General features: G+C 38.9%; 1 protein-coding gene across 1 annotated transcript; it reads right to left on the reverse strand.

The window, feature by feature from the left end:
• Nucleotides 1–22,917, reverse strand: LOC110089918 (alpha-fetoprotein). Its single transcript, XM_020813318.3, has 15 exons — nt 22,759–22,917; nt 21,379–21,436; nt 18,870–19,005; nt 17,370–17,581; nt 16,437–16,569; nt 14,840–14,937; nt 12,223–12,352; nt 9,496–9,710; nt 8,611–8,743; nt 6,764–6,861; nt 5,924–6,062; nt 4,194–4,417; nt 2,952–3,084; nt 1,634–1,690; nt 1–159 (listed from the first exon to the last, which is right to left on the reverse strand). Exons 1-14 carry the CDS (start codon nt 22,841–22,843, stop codon nt 1,643–1,645), a joined length of 1,842 nt encoding a protein of 613 aa, XP_020668977.3. The 5' UTR covers nt 22,844–22,917; the 3' UTR covers nt 1–159; nt 1,634–1,642.
• Nucleotides 22,918–23,343: the final 426 nt, after the last annotated feature.

Genomic DNA, 23,343 nt, shown 5'->3' on the forward strand with positions numbered 1-23,343 from the left:
TCTTGTTGAAGGATTTTATTCATTTTCTGCATTTACACTGTCGTAACAGGAGAAAGTCACAGAAAAATCAATTCCTGGTTTCCATTTAATCAGAAAGCAAGCAAGCGAGGGCGTATCGGCGTACTGGGCCTTTGACTCCAACATTCTCCCATTGCTCAACTAGAGGAGGAAAAGAAAACCAAGCATTATTTTTAGCCCAAAGTATGAACCTCAGTGTTGATCAACCAAGGAAATCTTTTAGAGAACATATGCAGCATGTAAACTGCTAAACCATGATTCTTCTCTTCCTTAAGAAATTTAGGGAGCTAAGTTTAAGGATAAATGAGTAGGAAGAAACTCACAGTGGACGTGTGAGTGAGGAAGGTTAGTACTCAGGGGCTATACTGCAGTACCAAGAGTTCCTTCAGTATTTGTTTTGCATAGTCCCTTCTACAGTTGTAGGCAAAATTCTGGGCATTGGTTTGAGAGAGACTTTGTTGCCCACTACATGCAAAATATTTTGGCTGAAACTTTGTTAGTGTTTGCCTATGGTTTGTGTAACATTGCCATGGCCAATTGTGGCTGGTTAATAACATGCCCAAGGCTGAACAATCAGGGGCAGGACCCAACCAAGATGTGCACCAGCACCTCAACAATTAGCCATAGTTAGCTCTGACAAGTTAGGCAGACCTCATAGGAACATGAATAGGGTTCTGGGCATTAATTTTCTTGCAGTGTCACGTCTCATCCAATGAGTCCTGCACATTTTTGAAATCGCCATCAGTATCCCTGAAGATCTTGAAGACGAAATTAGATTGGATATAGCACACTCGGCAAACAGTGACCTTCCTTCAAGCTATGTTAGAACGACTGGGGGAAATATGTAGCACAGTTCTCTAGCCGATAAACATTTGTGTCCCAGAAGGGAGACAGTTTAAGTGGCTTGTGAGTGCTTTGGGACTAAAGTATTCATATGTTGCATCTTTATTGTGCTAATATAGCTGGTTGTAAATGTGAACCAGACTTCTAAAAATATTAGGACCTTCAACAGAGTCATTTCAGAAATGGTACAAGGAAACCCATGATTCCCTACTTGTTGAAAATACAAAAAGGATCATAGTGAACATGGGGGAAAATAATTTACAGACTTGTAAATTTTGCAAAATAGTGCAACATAGACAACAAAAGAGCAATGAGCTCTTCCATGCGGTGGTACCTTCGCAATAGTTGGCTATGGACGACATCCAGAGTTTCAAGTGTCAAATCGAAAATCAGTTTGTTTACTCTAATTAATTTTAGGAATCTGTTATAATTAATTTGTTACATCATTCATCTTTAACACATCAGTAACATACTAGTTTAAACTAAAAAAACTAATTTAAATTCATTTAAAGTTATTACTGAAAATTACTAAACATTTTCCCCAGAATAAACCTTAGAGGAACAAATTAAAATAATCTGAAACATCTGTTCAACCCATTAATCTTGTTGCTAGATATTGAATAGACTAGTAGCCTTTAAAATTGTGTTGTTGTTTTTTTAACATAGGGAATTGTTGCCAAATTTTCACTGATTTATTGCTTCTTTTTTCAGTATTGATAGTCTAAAACCACTAAAAACTTTTTACAGAAAGCATACTTCCACACTGGCTCACCTGAAATGCTTAGTGCTCTCCAAGGGCAGTTTTAATCCGTTCAATCATTTTTGGAATCTAAAAGAAAAGACATGTAATATTAGCTTTATTTGTTCAGACTCTCCCTCTGATCACCATCTGGTTGTATAAAAGTAACTCTGCTAATTCTTGTATTTTTAATTATGTAGATTACTATTTTATTTTCACATATCTAGGGAATTTTGCCCCCCCCCCCAGAAGACTACACACCAACAACAACAACAACAAACCCTCTTGCAACTCAACTTTAATTTTTGGGCCAATTTTGAGATTTTCTTCAAAATTACCCAATTCATCTATTCGCGAAGGCTTTCACAGCCAGGATCTAATGGCTGTTTGGGTTTTTCTAGGTCTTTGGTGTTCTGAAGGTTGTTCTTCTTGACGTTTCACCAGTCTCTGTGGTCGGCCTCTTCAGAGGACTGGAGTAGGAACTCAGAGCATGGACAGAGTTCCTACTCCAGTCCTCTGAAGATGCCGGCCACAGAGACTGACGAAACGTCAGGAAGATCAACCTTCAGAACACGGCCAAAGAGCCTTAAAAAACCCACAACAACCATTACCTAATTCATGTTTCACAAGTTTTACTGCAGTCAACATGTAGCTTGTCTCTTAAGATTTGTGTGTTTCTGAGGTTTGTGGTATGTTTTGGAGAAATAAAATATGCATGAAATCCTGGACATATTTTAAAAATTAGCAAGCCTTTTGATGCAGTGGTTACACTGCAGTCCTGCAGTCAAAACTCTGCTCATGACATGAGTGCAATCTTGATGGGTTCAGGTAGCCAGCTGAGCCTTCCATCCTTATGAGGTGGGTAAAATGAGCAATCAGCTCGCTGAGGGGCAGTGTTCCTCACTTAATTATGTTGCAAACAACCCAGAGCATCATCATCATCATCATCATCATCATCATCATCATCATCATCATCATCATCATCATCATCATCAACTAATTTTACAATTGAAATGCACACATAAATACACTGTTGTCTATGAGGGAAATGTGAAATGTTAGAAAAAGTGTATTAAAATGTGCCCATTATGGGAAATGCGTATGCAAAGTGCAGGTAAACATTCATTTGGGAAAGGAAAACACAAGGTTGTAACTTAATACAGACAAAAGATGGGAGTGAATGTAGGTGGGACTCAGAGAATGCACATGTTTAGAAACATAGGCACAAGAAACCCTAAAATCTGTCCTTAAGTAAATGGTTAAGGAGCCTGCTAAACCCCTGTCTGTAGCCATAGAAAACTTCCATTTCCAGAAATAAGGTAACAGATATTTATATTTTATAAAAGTTTACCTCTGTGTTAAAGCATTCTTCTTTAGTTTCTACGCTGCAACAGTTTGTCACCACACCGGTGAAGTCCACAATAGTAGTTGCCAGTTGCTCATCTGTGATGTCAGGTTTGTGTTGCATCATGTGGGCGAGCACACTGCAATGAGAACAATGGTTAGCCAGAGGATAAGTCAAAGGACATCTTTCTCTTTTGATTGAACGCCCAGGGCATCCTATCCTTATTGACTTCTGCAGGGTGAAGATCCCGTACTGTCAGTAATTTCAAACTATTAGGCCATTCAGTTCAGTACCGCTCCTAGTGATTGAAACCCTCAACTTTAGGAGGAAAAGAGAGGGAACTCAAGACAGCAATGTGTAAGCTGTTAGCAAGAAGTGTGTTGAAAAAGATTCTGCCAGTGGGGCTTATCCACTAATGAAGAAATGGATAGCTAAGGGAAGACATGGGGCTGAAATAATCTAGGAGGGACTGTGGCCAAGTAGACACACTAATTTTATTATTATTATTTTGACTTGGACACCATGTTTTTTAGATTTGGGTCTATAAATAGTGGCAGTCATGGAAATAAATCTAGGTTCCACTTTTTCTTTCATCATAGCAGAGCTGAACATATATTTCGATGAAGAACATGGTTAGATGCCTGCCTGGAATCTCTGGGGGCTCAAGAGGCCAAAGAAAAGAACAATTTCAGCTGGTCATCTCAGGCAGTTGATCAGGGAACCTTAAAATGCAAGTGGTGCCAGCAAGAAAGGGCATCAGGCTATGTTTCTCTCTCTCTCTCCCTCCCAAGAACTGCCATAAAAGGTAGGTACCCAAGCATTGAAGCCAACATGCAGAATAAAAGCAGCCTCTGACTTCCTCCAGTACTAACTGGCCTAAGCTTTGCCTCCCCACTTGGACAACCAGAGAGACACAGTCTGAGGTCTGATTGGGCACAGTAGGGATGACATCATCAGTAAACTGTCTTTAATCAGTGGCCGTTTGGCTTTAAACAACAATGACTTGCCACTATTGATGACATCATCCCCCTTGTGCATGCAGAGCTGTGCAACAGGATTTCAGCCATTGACCTTTTCTGGTGTATCAGACAATGCAGTGACACCTAGCGAACATAGTGAGTAAAACTTATGCATGTGTAACCAGAACAGGTACATGTGATGGAGAAGTGGGGACATGAGGCAGATTTAAGTTCCTATATTGACTGAGGTGAAATAAATGGCCCGCTCTTGGGTCAATAGGTTTCTTACGTTTGTTTCTTTTCCTGTTGCACTTCTGGTTTTGCTGTGCAATAATCGGCATGGAAGTGGACTATTTCAGTATTAAATGGTATAGGAACATAGTCTGGATCTACTCCCAATCCAGCGAAGCATTCCCGACGTTTAGTAAAGCTATCACTACAGCATTTGCACACTTGCTTGTTGATGGGATGTTCCTCATGCAGATGACAAAGATATCCTAGGCCTAGATCCACCTAGACACACAGAGTGAGTGAACATGAGTGCACAATTGAGCAGAAGGATGATGAAAAACGTTCTCCTGTTAATTGCAAAATGTTTCAAGTGGCATTGAATTCAAATGGCTGATCCATTGCGATTTGATTAATTCGGTAATCAGTGATTAATTTATTTGAGCCACAGTATTCTAAAAACATAATGCCAATGGCATAAAAATATAGGACATAGAGCGCGGACAAGTAATAGTTTGAAATCAAAATGATCCTAATGAAGAAATTTAATAGAACAGCACTGGGCAATTACAAAATAAATTTTATACTGAAGAAACTTGGACAGCAAATATCTTAATAGTAACTACTCGGACACTTGGTGCAGCTGCTTGGTCTACTCTGGGGATCGGCTGTTTTGTTTCTTTTGCTAGCAACCAAACAATGCAAGTGCCAGCATGAACCAGAGCTTGTTCAGAGCATTCCTATGCACACTCTTCTGGCTCTTTGTCGGAGGCTACTGTTTTTTAGGTGCAGGTAGGATGGCTCTGTTCTGGTTCATTTCTAGCATATGTGGCCACTGGGATCAAACCACTGTGCACCTTGCAGCATTAAATTTTCCATCAAGCTTCAATTTCCCAAGCTTAGTTACTAATAATATTGGGAAAACAAGAAGTTCAGGAGCAAAGGGAGGAAGCAAAGGCGGTTTTTAGGGCAGCACTGAGGCATTGTAATATTTAGCTTTTTTTTTAAAAAAAAAATAACCAAACATTAAAGCTTCATCTCAGAAATAGAAGCTAAAGAGGGAGATTTTTATTGTTATTTTCTTTCTTTTCTTAAGGGCGCCGAGCCAAATCGGGTCTCTTGAGGAGCATGAGTGGACGCAAAGATTGCACCATGTGGGATACTGGACCTCTATATCATTGGTTCTTAGCCTTGGGTTACTCAGGTGTTTTTGGACTGCAACTCCCAAAAGCCTTCACCACCAGCTGTGCTGGCTGGGGTTTCTGGGAGTTGCAGTTCAAAAACACCTGAGCAACCCAAGATTAAGAACCACTGCTCTATATGACTATTGAGCCTGATCCACTCCAGTCCAAATGAATCATGTAGTCAAGCCTTCAGGTGTCTTATCTTTAGATGAGTGCAACCATGCCAGGATGTACTCAAAGATCTAGTACATAGTTTGGTGTGACTTACAGCTGAAGTCCTCGTTTTTCTGTCACACAGTTTTTCCCCTTAGTAGGTCTGCTTTCCTTTTGTTTGGTAAAGCCTGATCTGACCACTGTCATGTCTATGTTGGCTCTCTCCAGCTAGGATGGTTGTAGCGCATTCTCTCTGCAGGGAGACTTTATCCGCCCATGACCTGGAAGTTAGTGTACCTCTCCCTAGCCTCATTTTCTATTCTGGTTTAAATTCAGAGTGGTTCTCATTGCATTTACAGTCTCAACTGATATAAGGCCAGAGTATTGAACAGAAGAGAAATATGGCTAAGAGTAGGAAAGTATTAAAAGCTAATGTTCAGGAGAAAATACTCACATGGTTTTCAGCACATGCTAGTCTGTGAGCATCGTCCAGATGGCAGCATTCCTCAGCAACGCCAACCATTTTCTTTGAGAACGTCCGGAGTTGGTCTGTGGATAGTTGGGGTGCCTTTCTGCCATAACGGACAATAAGCCTGCAGAAACAACAGCAGTGGTCCAGTAGATACTAGTCAGAGATATAAAATAGTTCCTGGGTAAGGCCAGTTTCCAATGGATTCTAAGGATGAGGGACGAGTCTTTAGGAACCAAGGGATTTGCTCAATGTGGTTTAGAAAAACTGAGTCCCTGTTCAGATTTGTGCAAATGGGGGTACGGGTGAGGCCTTCAAAGCTTCAATTTAAGAAATTTTCTTGCCTCTGCCTATTCAGATACGTGCTTCTGTTAGTACCCAGAGTTTTTGACACATCTTAAGTGATGTTGGAGAAATACTTGAGAAATGAATAGATTTTATATTTTCCCTGTACCCAAAACAGCCACTGCTGTGTTTCTTCAACTCTTTTTCACAAGTTTCTTTAGGAAATCCTAAAATGTTTTTGCCCCGTGAATAGATAGAAAAAACTGTAGTGTTCTTTTCCCATGTATTTTTCTATGGAGAACTGAAATTCTCCAGTATTTCATGAGGAACTACAAAAATAATATTTACATAAAATTGTCAGACAACAGTTTTCTTTCTTTAATTGAGAATAACAATTTGGGAAAAGTCTGCATGTATTAATTACTTTGGAACTCCCCCTTCCCTCCCGCCCTGCATTTTTTTATCCAATAAACCAACACAGCTACCCAAGATATATTGGGATAATTTATTTCTGCTATACACATTACACAAATAACATACTCATTCCCGAAGAGGTGGGATCCAATCTGCTTATACTGGTCACAGTTTGCTTTTACTGTCGCCAGAGAGTCGGCAATATATTTTTTTAGTAGTGTTTCCTGCAAGAAAACAGAATTACTCTCAATGGCCTGCAACAAAAATGAGCACAACTACAGGAAGTAAAACACATTGGATGTGGTCTGGGTTATCATGGAATGAGCCCCCTCCTCCATTTTGATTCTGAGCCACTTGTGAATTTCACCCATTTCAAACTTGTGTATATTTTTGAGAAAGATATTGGTTACTCATAGAAATACCTATTCCACCCATCCCATTTGAAACAGAATGGAGCATGTGGATCTTCCTTCTAATCAATGCATTTTGTAATAGCGATTAGCAGGAGGATACATCTAAACTAGTATGCTAGGTCAAGCTCAAGGAATGCTTCACTCATACAGGCTCCATATCTCTACCTCAGTGGACAGATGTACTATCTAGAGCTACTACTCTGCCACTGGTGAGCCTCCAAATTAAAGAGCTTTTGAAAGTTGAATTAAGCACACTGTATCATGCCATCCTGCTTTTATTGCTATAGCCAAGGGATAACTGAATTCCCACTAACACATTTGTCTTGGACATTTAACTGAGGGTCTTCACTTAGAAAAAAAAAAAGTCCTGTATGTTTTGATAGTTTTATGCCACCTAGAATGCTCTGCAGCTGTCCACACTGGGAAAAGAGAGAAATAAGGCACATCTGATCATGGCACATTTGACTGGCTTGAAAAATATGAGTTGGTAGAGTATTGAATACATTTTCTTCCCTGACTATTCATGGCCGTGAGTGATCTCTATGGAATACGTATCTTGAAACAGGATTGGGAAAAATGGCCCTTTTGATCATCTTCAAATTGAAGATTCCTATGAAGTTGGTGTTCGAAGAAAAGACAGTGCCCTGTATAGCAGGACCATCCTTGTTGTTGTTTCCTAGGTACATCCTGGTAGGTTTGGGAAAGACTGCTCTTGATCAGACTAGACAATACTGAGCTTGCTGAAATGGATCACTCAAATTCATGGAAATATCAAATATGTGTGAACTATAAGAGTGATTATGCTGGCAAGATTACATATATAGTTTTCTGTATATAAGAATGGAGATCATCGAGGAATGAATAGGCCTGTGTGGATATTATGGTGGATAAGTAATTTTTAAGAGGAAATGAGGAATGTTTATGATGAGACTTAGATGGATGGAAATGCAGATGAGGGAATTTACAAAATTTGTTATAAATTTAGGATGTTTAGATACCTAATTACGTAGATACACAAAATAGGGATGTGGGATATAACATGTGCGGATGCACACAGATATATTATTCCTGTAGTCAGAATTTATATAATAGATAAGCTGGTATGGGAAATACCTCCCAGCCTGTATGTTTTGTTAGTGTTATTGTTTTGTAGGTATTTCTGGTTTTTTTTTTTTTTGTAGGTATGTATGTTATAAAAATAATAAAATGTAAAAAGAAAAAAAAAGAAAAAAATTGTGCAGTGCTTCATATCTCTCTAACGTTACCGTGCTGGATATTTTCCTTTCCTAGTCCTATATCACTATCAATCTGCCCATGACAGTTGAAAGCAGGAACATGATGAGAACATGAGGATAGAAATCTTTTGACTTAGACATTGTTGGAATCCCACATATGCTTGCATTTTGGGAAGGCCAACATGTTTTGGTTTCATACTTTTTAAGAAAAACCTCCTTCCTCACCAAAAGTGTTCATAAATGGTTTCACAATATTCAGAAAAGAACAAATAAGAATGCAGACCACAATGACAGAAAATCAACACTGTGAGTAATCACAGCTTACCCCTTCTTGAAGGCATGTTACCGGATGCTCAGTTGCGCAGCATTTCTCCAGCATCTCCTCATACCCTTTGGCAAGCCTTAACAACATCACTGGAGCTAATTCATCATGTCTCCTAGAATACTCACACAAAAACCTGCAGCACAGGAAAGATTTCATCAACACACAGAAACTGCTATTACCTTATATGCAGCTAAATTTAAAGTGTTCAAATCTATCCAAGTATATTATGGACCCCAAAACTAGTTGTGATTTTCATCCCTCTAAAGGTTAAATGAACCAAGAACAGAAATTATAGGGAGATATTCAACACTCATTTTCTTTAAGAATGGATGAAACTGCATTGCTAATTCTTCAGAAAGTTTGCCACTCAGCTGTTCAAATTTATTCCACATGACAGTCATCAAATCAACTGCCATTTAGCTAAATATAATGCTGATATGTTCTGCTCTGAGCCAAGACTAAATGATTTAATATAACTAATAAAACTATATTGTTGTTGAGGTTTTACTCCTAGCACACCTATATTTTACAGTTAGTGATATACCACAAAGCCCCTTCATCTCATTGGGACTTGTGGCTGAGTTAAAAGTATTGAAAGCAGAGCATACACCTCAGCCACAGCAGACACCTTATCTTGCTTGCCTCTACTTCTCTCCTCTTTCCTCTCCTCAGCATGTTCTAAAATTATATTATTAGTTCAGACTGGAATATGGAAATAGGTGCCTCCTAATAGGCCTCCTTATAGACCTCTCTTGAAACTCCATCGAATCCTACTTCATTTAGTGGTGGGAAAATCAAAATTCACGTATTTCATGGTTGGCCACCTACAGCTCAAAACCTACAAATAGGAAAGATTAAGGATTATCTGAATGTTCTATTCCATACTTTGCCAGGTGAACACCTTTATTTTCAGCATAGTGTTGGCATACGGCTTGGTCATCGATAAACTCTCTGACTGTTGGAGACAGATCGGCAGGCTTGTCATCATTTTCTGCATGGGCAATGCATTCTCCTCGTTCCAATATGGGCCCTTCACAGCAGTGCTTCAGTTTGGAAGAAATGGTATCTTGGTGGCTACAAATGTGGTCTGCCAGCTTTTTCTGCAAGAAAAGGGGATCACAGTGATTGACAGGCCGTCACTATAACTGTAATGGGGAGAACCTGGAAGTTCCTTCACATGAAGATCAGTAACAGCAGTATTTTATCTTAGCAAAACATTTTGTCCTGCAGTGTCCATACAAGGATGGGGCATGTTCCACTTCTTAGTAGCAGATTCCAGGAAGTCTACCGGTATGTAAAGTCCTACTTTTAATCATGTGGGCTCTAAAACATACAGTAGATGTAAATCACCCAAGACCTGACATTCAAAGCATATTCTGAAGGCAGAAGCTTTCAACTCCACTGCACTTTGGAAGCTGTTTTGGTCTTAGATCAGTCTCTGTTGTCAGTAATGAACTGGATGATGGTGGATAAACTGTGATTTAAATCAGACAAGACAGAGGTCCTTCGAATCGAGCCAATTGAAAGACCAATCAAGGAATAAGGATCTCAGCCATAGATGAATGGGGTTACACTCCCTCTGTAAACACAAGTACAACTTGTGTGTGCTCCTGGATTTGTTTCTAAGCCTAGATGCCCAGATTTCAGTGGTGGCCAGGAGTGCCTTTACATAGTTAAAAATAGTGTGCTAGCTGTCCGCATTCTTGGAGAGGTCTGGTCTGACGTGCCTTAGTTACATCTCAGCTGAATTATTATAACACACACTACGTGAGGCTGCCTTTGGAAAGTGTTTAGAAATGTCAGTGGATCTAAAATGATGTAGCCAGTTTGTTAACTGGGGCTACTGCAGAACGGCTCTGTTACATCAGTTCCAGTGGCTGCCAGTTCCTGAGCACAGTTCAAAGTATCAAGCCCTATATGGCTTGGGTCCAAGCTATCTCAAAGACCACACCTCCTTTATGAGCTTGCTCAAATGTTAAGATAATCAAAGGAAGCCTTTCTCTTGGTGCCACTACCCTTACAGGTGTGTTTGATGGGGTCACGCGGGAGGGCTTCTCTGTTGCTGCCAGGCTGGCCCCATCTTTGCTCTCCTTCTGCAAGCAGGCAAAGGCTTTTCTCTTAAGGCAGGCTTTTCCTTTTTTTACTAGTTATATAAGAGGGTTTTTTTAAATGGGATGTTTTGTATTTTTTTACTCTGAAACCTATTTTAGTAATGTTTTTATCTAACATTTTAAACATAATGTTTATTTATTTTTTTAAAAAATATTTTAAAATATTTGAATGACTTACTGCATTTAGCATTCAAATATTGTCTTTCTTAATGATGCATGCCACCTTAGGTCCTTTTTTAGGGGAAACATGAGGTAAATGTGTTTTAAATAAAGAAATATCTCTTCACACTAGCATGGCACTACCCTTACTTCCTCTTGTTTTTCTAAAATTAACTGGGATTGACTTTTTTAAAAAATGTTTATTTTATTGTTGAAAAACACCCAGGGTAGTGACAAGGCCATTAGATGGTACAGTATAATAAGAATAACAACAATAATAAAATATCTAGCCCCATTCATGCATTTGCAGATAGAAAAGCATTGGGTAACTACATGATTTGATTACATTTCTCTAGGAACATTGTCAGTTCATCAAGTGGCAAGCCATAACACTTGCCACAAAAATCCTCACACTCTACTATGCCTATTAATGCTACACAGAAAGCTCCATGAATTTAGATGAAGTTATTGACTAGTATTTTCCTCATATGGATTTCCTTATGGTATCAATGCTTAGTTGGCTGTAGGAGATGATAATAATATAATAATCTTAGAACTGCAGAGCTGGCAGGGATCTATGGATTATTGGGGGATTGAACTCCCAACCTATGGTTCTGCAACTAGATACTTAAATAAAAAGGGGACTTGTATTTTTTAAAAATACACTAATTCATTTCCAGTTTGTTGAAAAACGAATACAGTGGTGCCTCGCTTAACGATTGCTTCGTACAACGAAAAATTCACTTAACGATGGATTTTTTGGAGTGATCTTGTGCTTCACTTAACGATTTTCCCTATGGGCAATTTTCGCTTAACGATTTTGGGACCATGCTTCACTTAACGATTACAGTTTTAGGTCCCCTTGTTTCGCTTAACGTTTTTTTTTACAGCCCCGTTTTTGCTATTTTTAAAATATTCTAAAATGTTTAAAAAATGTTTAAAATGCTTGGAATTGTTAGTGCACCTAATAAAACCTTCGTTAACTTAATTTGGCTTTGTTCCGAGTATTTTTGAATTTTTTGTGAATTTTTTTCCCCCATTGAAATAGGCTTCAATGCATTTCAATGGGTTTCGCTTAACGTTTTTTCCTATGGGGATTTTCTCTTAAGGATGGTAATCCGTTCCAATTGGAACGGATTATCCGGTTTTCAGTGCATCTCTATGGGAAATGGTGTTTCGCTTAACAATGTTTTCACATAGCGATTTTTTTTTGGAACCAATTAAAATCGTTAAGCGAGGCACCACTTATAAGGTTAATCCATGTTTGATGGAAGGAGCAATTTTTCTCAGAGTTAGTATGTTGTGTTTTCAATGTAATTGAAATGAAATGTATAACTCTTACTCTATCAAGCATACAATCCAGGGTGTCACCTCTGCAGCATTCTTCATAGATGTGCCCAACTTTTTCAGAAAGATCCATAATTGTTTGAAAGTCAGCCTTTGGGAACTTTTGGCACATATGAGCAATTTTGCTGAAAAAAAATCGAGATAACAGGTTTGTTTCAGTACTCGCTCAGTTTCACACCTCAAATACATTGAATGTATCCCCAGTAGATGTGTTCCCCAAATAATCGGAAATATAATTATAATTATAAATTTCCAGCTCGTGCCAGCTTTGTACATTTTCAAGATCACTCTTTCTTTCTGATTTCTGCATCAGTCTACACTTGCTTAAAGGAAACTAGATGCCATTCACATCTCATCATATACATTCTGAACACAGTTTCTCTAAATATATGCCATTTTCCCCTCACACAGTATATTTAGCTGCAATGATATAGCACATTGTGTAGGAATTGACTACTTACCCTGTATCCCCAAAAATAAGACCTAACTTGAAAATAAGCCCTAGTATGATTTTTCAGGGTGCTCATAATGTAAGGCCTACCCCAAAAATAAGCCCTAGTTGAGTGAAAGCCTGCCCTCCAGCATTGTGCAGCAACCAGAAGATGACATGACTGTGTTTGAATAAATGTAGATTGTTGTACATGAAAAAAATAAAACATCCCCTGATAATAATCCCTAATGCGTTTTTTTGGAGGAAAAATTAATATAAGACCCTGTCTTATTTTTGGGGAAACATGGTATCTTCTATAGTTGTGTTTCTAAACATGTATTTGTTTGAGAATGGAAATTTTGTTCATTTGCTAACTTACACTAAAAAAAAAAGATCTCAAATGGCCCGCTTTACATCCCTCTGCCTACTAAGTGAGATCCCTAATGAAGTGTGATAGAGGTATCTCAGCTGTCACACACATCTCGGAAAGTCTCTTCTCACAGAACCTCATTTAAAACAGTTTTCATTGCAAATGGAAGACAGCTTTGTATGGTTGAGTTCCTTCCAACTCTTGGCAAACCTGAGAAGGTTACCAAGGTATGTAAGATGATCAAGGAGTAGTTTTCCTCTGCCACACTCAGTGAGTTTCCAAGGCTGAGATAGGATCTGAATTCAGGTCTTCTGAGTACTCTTTTGACACTCATCAAATTGACTTTCACTGGATTCTGCCTCTCCTTATTTGAAATTCTTGACAAGAAAGGCATTATTTTCTAGTACAGTGGACCCTCGACTTACAGACGGCTCGACTTACAGACTTTTCAAGTTACAGACTTCTCTGGCTGCAAAATTTAGGTTCGACTTGCAGCTGGAGAATCGACCTACAGATCAGAAAAAACCAAAATGGAACAAAAACGGAACAAAAACGGCCGGTTACGGATTAATTGGTTTTCAATGTATTGTAGGTCAATAGAGACTCGACCTACAGACTTTTCGACCTGTAGCCACCGTTCCAATACGGATTAATTCCGAAAGTAGAGGATCCACTGTAGCATTCAACTATTCGACCAAATGCTTTGCCTATTTCCTCTCAATCAAAAGTTCCACACTAGTCTTTCTTCATAAATACTAATAACAACTACAACAGCACTATGATTACAGTGATAATAATGATAATGACTCCCACCTATTTAAAGAAATATATTTATTTATTTAACTTATATGCTGCCCACACTACCCAAAGGTCTCTGGGCTGCTTACAACAATTAAAATACAATAAAAAAGATAAAACAATTAAAATACAATTAAAATATATACTCTAAAAATTGTCATCAGGACCCACAGTTGATATTATTTCAATTAAAAGCCTTCTGGAACAGGAAGGTTTTGACCTGGCACCGAAATGTCATCAGCGTCAGCACCAGATGAATCTCAATTGGGATGGCGTTCCATAGTCTGGGGGCAGCTGGCAAAAAGGTCCTTTGTCTACAAGCCATCCCTCTTAACTCCTTGAAGGACTTCTCTTTCAAAAGGCCCCCCTGGCTAGATCTTAACTGCCAGGTAGGTATATGAACTCAGAAGCGATGTCTGTTCAACTCCAGTGTTCAAAGTTGAGTGATAATGTGAACAAATTTCTATTTCTAAAAATATTTAGTCTATAAGGTGTTGATTGGCTTTAATACTTGACTTGTTGGAACAACAGTTTGATCTCCAGATACCTTTACGAGGTACATGTGTCTGCTTCTTGCACATTATTATCTAAATGGAAGATCTAGCTAGGTGACAGTACATGTGTGCATAAAAAATACCAGGTGATTTGCTGCTCACACAATCCATGTGTTTTCAAAGAAGCTGCTACATTGCAGATGTAATGGGTTGGGAGATATGTATCAGTCTCAGTCCATAAGGACTGACATCTTGTTGTGCAGCTCCAACTGTACATGCAACTCATGTACACTGAGATGAAGTCATACATACCTTGAAATCAGAAAAGGAACTCTTTAATGAGCAACAAGCCACCACTGGCAATGACATCAGTTCCATTGCCCAGGCAGAGGTGTGCAATAGGATTCTGGCCAATGTCTCTAATTTCTGCATAACCTCAATTTTTTTCATGCTTAAGAACACATTATGCTTGATGATAAAGGTAGGTTTTAGATTATTTCTCAGCTGTAACCAGACTTACTATCCTCGCAGAATGTCCATTTTAAACTTCTTCAGGATAGAACAGTGGTGTTTCTCCACAGCTACAGCTTTCATGAATTTCTTTTTGGCAAGTGGTGCCTGTAAAAAAAAGAAATTTTAAAAAATAGAGAATGTGAGGATAAATGCTTTTGATTCAAAGCTGTTTAAGCTTAACAAGAGACAAAGCAAAGATCAGCTCATTAGAATTTCCAGGGATTTACTTAAAAGGTCAGGAATTTGTGGAGAGGTGTGTGTGTGTGGTGTGGCATTGATCCAGTTAAACACAGACACACTTTGCTCAAGGGAATTCTTAATTAATAAAGCAGAAATTCCATACCACTAACAGGGACTCCATATCACTGAACCAGAGATGGGAAAACTTTTTGAAAAACTTCCACTGCGTATTATACAAATGTTTAAAGCTGCTGCTCTTCAACAGCACACGTACCCCAGCAATTTTGCCATGTTTCAGAACTATTCCCCAAACTCAGAGATTTCAACCATTTGAGTTCTGTTTTGAAACACATGCTATGTTGGAACCTGAAAAGCTGAAGAAGGATTACTGGATGGCCTCCAGGTTTTCTAATGGCCCAAGGAGTTAGTTCATGAGGCCATAAACCAAAACTCATTTTAAAAGCACTTCTGGCTCAAGTATGTTGTCCTTCAGCTCTAATGTTTGTGATGGGCAAGGGCAAATATAATTTTGGGTGTAGGTCTGGGTGTTTTGCTTGATGCTTTCCTTGTCTTGCTGGCTCCCACTTCAGCCAGACAAAAGGGCAGCCACACCAACAACAGCTGCAACAAGGATAATGGCAGTGAGAGGTCTAGCAGCAGCCATATGTTCTGAGTTGCCAGCCATCAGTTTGCTAGCTGCTCAATAGAAAGTCCTAATCTTTGCTATTGCCAGACAACTCAGTGGTTTTAGGTCTCTGACTGCAGAGCCAGAGGTCGGGAGTTTGATTCCCCCACTGTGCCTCCAAAGAGAAAATCTAGCCTGTGTGACCTTGGGCAAGCTGCACAGTCCAGAAGTGCCCCAGAAGAAGGGATTGATAAATCCCTTCTGAGTACCCGAGGAACTCTGAAAAAAGCTTGCCATAAATAGTGATGGGCATGAACCACCAGTTCCATGGTTTAGGTTGGTTTGTCCTTCAGATGAACAGGTGTTGGGCCGTTCCCAGCCCTCTGGTGGGCACCCACTCAGAGCCAATGCCCCAGCTTCTCTGTCCCACCTCCTTTGGGCACTGCCTCTGAGTGGGCATCCCTGGAGGAGGCAGGGTTGGGAACTGCTGAACACCTGCTTATCCAAAGGATGAACTGACACCAACTCTGAACCAGTGGTTCATGCCTGACTCTAGCCATAAGTCTGAATTGACCTGAACGCACGTGGTTATTATTGCTAGACAAAAGGAATGTGGGACATTTGAAAGGGAAATACTTGCACCGTAACACCAGGAGAACCACTGTCTGAGTGGAGAATTCTTGGTTAAATGTGTCAAATGACCTGACCTGATAGAAATCAACTTTGAATGATTCCAGCATAATGGTTTTATGTTAAGATACCCTTCTGGAACATCCAGGCAAGATGTAGAATGAAATACCTTTTCCATGAAGCAGGCGGCCTTGTCCTCTGCCTCGCAACAGGCTGTTAGTACTTTTTCATACTCGTCCTCTGCATGCAGAATTGTGACAATCTTTATGTATGGAGACCTTCTGGAAATCTCATAGAGGTAACTATGTAAAGAGAGATTGAGGAAGAAGAAAGAAAGAGCCACTCTGCATTAATCCAGGCAGCAATTTCTTATAGCAAAGAACCTGGTAGTCAATGGATTTGTAAAGACAACTGCTAACATCAAGGACAGGAAGAAGAATTATTTATCTGGGTTTACTTAAAGCAGGGAGGTGGAAAATAGATTCAGGTTTGTACACCACTGGGCTGCTTAAATGTGTTGCCATTTATGCAAGAAACTGAACACAATCTGCATTTTTGACATTCCATATTGCTATATAATTCAGGTACTGAACTCAGACAACTTTATAACTAAAAGGGGCCCAATGGGAGGTAAGGGGATGGATAGCATGCTAAGAGGTACTAAAGGGTTCGCAGGGGAGGGAAGAGGACAATGGAAAAGTGATAGATGCAACTCTACTTATTCAATCTCCTCTATGCAAAACTAGGAAATGGGATCATGTATGATTTGGAAAAGAACAATGCAAAATTAGATGGGATGGAATGCAATGTCCTAGACAATGGCATGGCTGATAGCTTTGTTCTAAAATTACTAGAGGGTGAGGGGTATGCTAATTATGGCACTAGCTCTGAAAATAAGCACTCCTGCTAGAAAGTGAGAATGCACTGCAATATTTGTTGCAGATCTCACTTAACACTTAGGAGCTGATATGAAACTGGAGTCAGAATTAGACTTTATAGGCATTTGATAGATTGCTTGCAATAGAAAGTCATATGATTTGTAATAAGTCCATTTATCTCTGAGAGAAGCATCAAAGTAGTAGCATTATATCAATTTACTTACTGGTTTAAGACCTCCTTTTTGTTATCATGAAATTGTTTGCAGGCCTCCTCTGGCTCTGGTTTTTGGTAGGGTGGAACAAATCCTTTTGATGCATTTTTGTGGGTGAGAAAACATTCATGTCGTTCCGGGTCAGTCTGAGCACAGCAAGCAGCAAAGCCGTGTTTGGCAGCAATAGCTTCTTCATGACAAATCTCATCAAGTAGAACAGTACTCTGATGAACAGATGCAAGATTTTGTTTTAAGGCATTAGATATACACCCACCAGTTTACACTTATTGCAACTGTTTGTTGTCAAGAAAAAAACAAACTCCCAGTAACATCTCCAGCTACAACTCAAGTTCCATCAGCAGCAATAAGAGTTAGAAGTCAAATAGTGAAAGGTTTCTAAGGGGGCTGAATCAATATTACCATTTCAACTATAGCATTTGCTACAAAATAAATACATACCTCTTTCTTTTTGGGTCTATCTCACGTCTATTGCCTATACAGTATTTGTTTACTTTTACAATTAAAAAAAAGATAAAAGAAATCTGTCCCACATACTGGCAGCAGCCTTGGTATCAATTGGATTTCCGATTTCTGCTGGGGACTAAAAAAGGCACTGGAGGTATTCAAGAGAAAATCGGACCACCATTTGTCAGATCTGCTTTGATTTGGATCCCTGCATTGAACAGGGGGTTGGGTTTGATGGCCTGATAGGCCTCTTCCAACCCCATTATTATATGCTTCTAATGAACCTTACTAAGAAGTTAGACAGCTTGTGACAGGCACTATACTTTTCCCGAGGATATTGAGTTGGCACTAAAATTTTTAGTTGCTAGTGTAATTCAAAATAATTGATCCCTGAATCTTTAAATCAATTCTTTCCACATTCTGTGGTTATCAAAGGCTTTGATAGGATGAAGGGAATCCTTGGGGATCCCCAAAACCTTGGCAGAGAAGGTAGGAATTTGCAACAGATCTGAACTGCGGCTTTGCCAACTGGCATCCAATCAATGTAAAATTGATTAAAAGAATAGAGTAGTAATGAGTATCCGAGAGGATGATTTTCTCTGGATCTTCCCTGATGTCCTGCTTTATTCTAGTGGAACCTAAAATAATACTCCTGATTAGTGGCTGCATCTCTTCCTAATTAGTATGTTATTATAGTCTTTCAGATGGCCCAACAAGAAGGATCTTTCAGTCTGCAAAGACATGTCCCTTGTTCAGATGATTACATCCTCAGATACATTGACCAAAATCCAATTGTAAATCAATACTAGAGTAGGTCCATTGATGGAATTTCTGGAGGGATTGACACACCAAATCCAAACCAATTCAATTTGCAACTTACTCCTGGATTTCAGCCATTGGTTTGTCTCCAAATTGTTTACCTTCTCTCTGAAGTTGATAGGATCCTTTTTATTTTGGTTGTTTTATTTGTTAACTGACACAAATACTCTACAATTTATCAGGATTTCATACTATATACAGAGTATCAATGTAACAATTTAAGCTTACCACAGACTTTGTGCATTCTGCATCTGAATGCTCATCAGCAGTGCATTTCTTTGCAAGTGCGTCCATATCCTCCACCACTTTATGCACCTCTTCATATGTGCTCTGCTGTAAAAACTGAGCAACCAGCACCACAGAACTGGAAAAAAAAGAGTAGAAGAGAATAAAATACAGTGGTGCCTTGCAAGACGAATGTAATTCATTCCGTAAGTAGCACTGTCTTGCAAAAAAAAAATTTGTCTTGCAAAAAGTGGTTTCCCATAGGAATGCATTGAAAGCATTCCTATGGGAACCTTGCAAGACGAATAATTTTTTTTTCATCTTGTGAGGCATTGGTCTTGAAAAAAAATCATATTGCGAAGCATGGCCACAGTGATCGCAAAAACCATTCGTTTTGCAGGTTTTTCATCCTGCGAGGCGTTCGTCTTGCGAGGCACCACTGTATAATGCAATGCTTGCTTTGTTTGTTTCTTTACCAACTCTTAACTGCAATGCACCATTCTAGATGGTTTGAAGATGGAAAAAAGACACAACAAAGACCGGTCAAATCAAAACAGCATAAAAGACGCTCAAAAACAAAGCTAAGAAGTGGCAATTATAAAAAATAAAATAAAATTCAGTGCAGGGCATACCAGTGGACAAAGCAGCAAAGAAAATAAGTCAGCAGGAAAATGACTCTCTATAAAGCAAGTTTTTATCAAAAGTCTTTTGAATAATAAAAGGCACAGCTCTACTGGCAGTTGATTCCAAAGTGTTCATGCCACAGCAAAGAAGGCTCTACTTCTAGCTGATGATTTTCTGGTCCCCCATAAAGTGGAAACCTGGGGGTAGTGGAGTGTGTAAGAGGTCCTTGGGGTAAGACACTCCAACAGGTAGCATAGCCTGAAACCCTGATAGGCTTTACAGTTAATCACCAAAGCCTTAAGTTTGCTTATATGCCATAAAAATGCCTGAGGCAAAAGTGATCTAATGAAAGGTGGCAGAGATGTAGATGTGCGGAATGCTCCTTGAAGTTAGAATGTTAGATCTGAAAACTAACTGGTTGTTGTTAAATATTAGAAGTAGACTCCACAAGTCATCCCAGCTTGCATTTATTTGCTGGTTTGGTCCAAATGCAAACTTCAAAAACATTTCTCAAAGTACATTATCTGTGGGAGAGTGGAATCCCCCTTTTTTTTCTCCTAAATGCATGTGTTAACATACTCAACAGTGCTTGATCATATATAGGACATTGGAAATTTCCACTGCACCCACCCTGTTCATATGTCAACATGCATGTCAAGACTTGATTGCACATGTTTCTCTCCAATGTCTTTGTGAAAAGATTCTTCACAATCATTTTCAAGATCTGTAATTACCCACTAACAGTGGCCACTAAATCAGCCTTAACTACCATTGTCGAAACCAATACTATGCTCAGATCATTTGCATTTCTAGTACATTTCAGATCTCTCTAACACATGCATAAATTTTTTATCCTCTGAGGCTATGCCTTTACAGAACTAGCCTGCAGCCCATGAATATTATGCCATATAACACCTGATCTTAGAATAATAACCTTAGAACTGCAGACCTGGGAGAGGCCCTATGGATCATTGAGTCCAGCCCCTATCAGAGAGATACAGTGAGGAATCCAATTTCCAGCCTCTGACTCGTCAGCCAGATAGTTAAACCACTGAGCTATTCAGCATCTTAGTCTTTAAGTCACCATAAAACTCCTTTTTTTCTCTCCAGTAAAGGACACTGGAGAAAATATAGTGACTAAATAAATGAGCACTTGACCTTCTTTATATAGTCATAAGCATTGCAGTCAGTTACTAATGAGTAACTTTAAAATGAATGGAGTAGAACCAAATTTAACGGATTGCTAGAACTGTCACAATCACATGGGTGCTGAACTGACCACTGAACCAATTAAATTTGCATAAAACTAGGTTTAAAAGAAGCAATAATTGAGGTGTATGTGTGTGTGTTTAATCCATCATTTTAGATATTATAAATAACTTTCTTTTAGAGATGTACCACAGTTTTTCAAAACCTGGTTAATCTATCTCAGTGGTTCTTAACCTTGGGTTACTCAGGTGTTTTTGAACTGCAACTCCCAGAAATCCCAGCCAGCACAGCTGGTGGTGAAGGCTTCTAGGAGTTGCAGTCCAAAAACACCCGAGTAACCCAAGGTTAAGAACCACTGATCTATCTGATCTGATAGCTAAACATTAAGCTTTGATGTTTACCCATGTGTCTTTGTTGTTGTTATGCGCTGTCAAACCAGAGCTAATTGGTAGGAATCCCAACAGGTTTTTCAAGGTAAGTGAAATTGTTTTACCAGTTCTATATCTAGACATCTGAACAGCATTGTGCTGCATATTGATTGGTGACCAATGCTGTTCTGTCAGTCAAGTTAGGTTATTATTCCTTTATAGTGGCTCAAAATTTTTATTCAGTGCTCTTTTTTATTTTGTGATGACCCCACAAGAAGAAGTTTTCAAAAAGAGATTCTGAATACACTTACATTTCATCAAAATGCTCCCCTGTTAATTCAAAGGCAGTTTTGATGGTGTCAGGAAGTTCTGTAAAGAAGACAGTGATCAAATCTTTAGTCAGTACTTCTCATAGAATTTAAATAGTCAGGAACTGTTCTTATGCATCTGTCTAGCTATCTGGCTATCTATCTGCCCTTTTCTCTCTCTAGAAGTTAGCTCCATTAAACTGAATGGGTTTCAGTCTGATATTATAGGACTGAAACCATAGTGAATTTGAGAAAAGATGGCAACAGAGGATATAGAGTAAAGAAATTGCATATGTATGCTAATAAAGGGTTGGTAATTGAACTAACTTTACAAAAAATAGTAGGAAAAAAGTCAAAATACTGCCACAGGGATCACCTTGCAATTCCCTGTTCTGAGAATATGTATATAGTTGTCTGAAAAATAAGGTCTGTATGCAGGAAGATGTTTCTGAAGAGTCACTGTGGGTATGGATGACCATATGTATTTTCTATCATGTTAACCAACTGGTCTGTAATTCATTGACTAAAAACTTAAAGTCTTATAAATTTGCTAAATTAAGGTTGGACAGTTACACATGACTAGAAATGGCAAAAGAGATTGGTTAAAATTTTAACAGTTGTGACCAATCAAATCTTTTCTCTAAAAAGTTTTGCACTGTTTCACAATGATGAGGATAAAACACATATGGTGAGAGCACATTTGACTGATTTTTGGAGATCACATTGACTGGCACAAGGTAAATGCTGCTCCATAAATGCCCTGAGTCTTAAATTGAGTTACACGCTGAAATCTATCCAGTTGATTTCTAATACACTATAAAATGTAGCTAAATTCCCTGGTTGTGAAATAAGGCATTTACATTCTGTCAAAATACATTTTGCCTCAAAGAGGAACATAGCTCTGCATACACAGCTGTTACATTTCAGGCAAATTTGGCATAAAAACTAAAGACTGGCACAAAATAGAACATTTTGCTGAGAAAAAAAATCCACTGTTACTTTTTTGGAGGCAAAGAAGTCTCCAATTTAAAACTTAAAAAAGAGAGAGGATCTTGTCTTCTGTAGTGTAGACAAAAGTCTGAAATCTTACCTCTGCACCTATGAGAATGACATATGTGAGAACTTCCCTCCTTACCCCAGAACATTTCCCACAGCATGATTATTGTATTAAAGCAGAACATTACAATACACATATCTATATTTATCTCCTCCCACTCTTCCTTTGTGATGTTTAGCAAAGTTAGCCAGCTAGATTCAATGATATAAGAGCACACAATAATTCTGTGATATCTGGACATGTGCACGCTATAGTGAAACATGACAACTAGAACTAATTGCTATTTTGGAGGTCAGTCTCTCTAGAATAGACAATGCCTTTCTTACCTGCTTCCCTGGAAGCTCTGCTCAGGTACTTCGATTCTGTAAAACAGAGCAAGAAAAGGCACGAGATGAATGTTAACCACTTCATGGTTCCAAATTGTTAGGGGCTTGTGTGTGCAAGGCAGGATGAAGAAGGAGCAGACGGAATTTATATACTCTAGCCCAGACATGTTTAGTTAATAACCAGCCATCGTATGTCTGATGCGTGGGCAGAACACAAATAATTACATTGATAAAACATTTGCCCCTTATGTTTGTTGAAGGGGCATCTTGTCAAAACATGAGTTGCCAAAGTCTTCAATCCCCCCCCCCCTCGAATCAAACAGACATTAGCCTTATCGCACTTTAAGCAAACGGTCTTCTTCGTTATCCTGTAACTCATAGACAAATCTCTCAATTCTCAATATTTTGTACAAAGGTGAACTGAATTTATGTAAGTGATCCAGTGATTCTTTGTTGAGTGAAAGACCCCAAGTTCAGGGGTAGAGATGTGTGACGTGAGTGTCCAAGGCTAATTATAAGCAAACATTTGATCTTTTGCAACAGGTCCTGAACATCTGGACTGGAATCAGATAACAAAATAGAATT

The sequence above is a fragment of the Pogona vitticeps genome, chromosome 6 (genome assembly GCF_051106095.1).
Source record: "Pogona vitticeps strain Pit_001003342236 chromosome 6, PviZW2.1, whole genome shotgun sequence".
Taxonomy (NCBI): Eukaryota; Metazoa; Chordata; class Lepidosauria; order Squamata; family Agamidae; genus Pogona; species Pogona vitticeps.

Excerpts from the sequence above, each read along its gene's own strand:
- LOC110089918 (XM_020813318.3), bottom strand. The coding sequence starts at position 22,843 with ATGAAGTGGTTAACATTCATCTCGTGCCTTTTCTTGCTCTGTTTTACA. Across the intron at positions 6,063-6,763 it reads TCCCACCTCTTCGGGAATGA|GCTTATTGTCCGTTATGGCA; the intron begins GTATGTTATTTG and ends TTGTTTCTGCAG. Across the intron at positions 4,418-5,923 it reads TAGCATGTGCTGAAAACCAT|GTGGATCTAGGCCTAGGATA; the intron begins GTGAGTATTTTC and ends CTGTGTGTCTAG.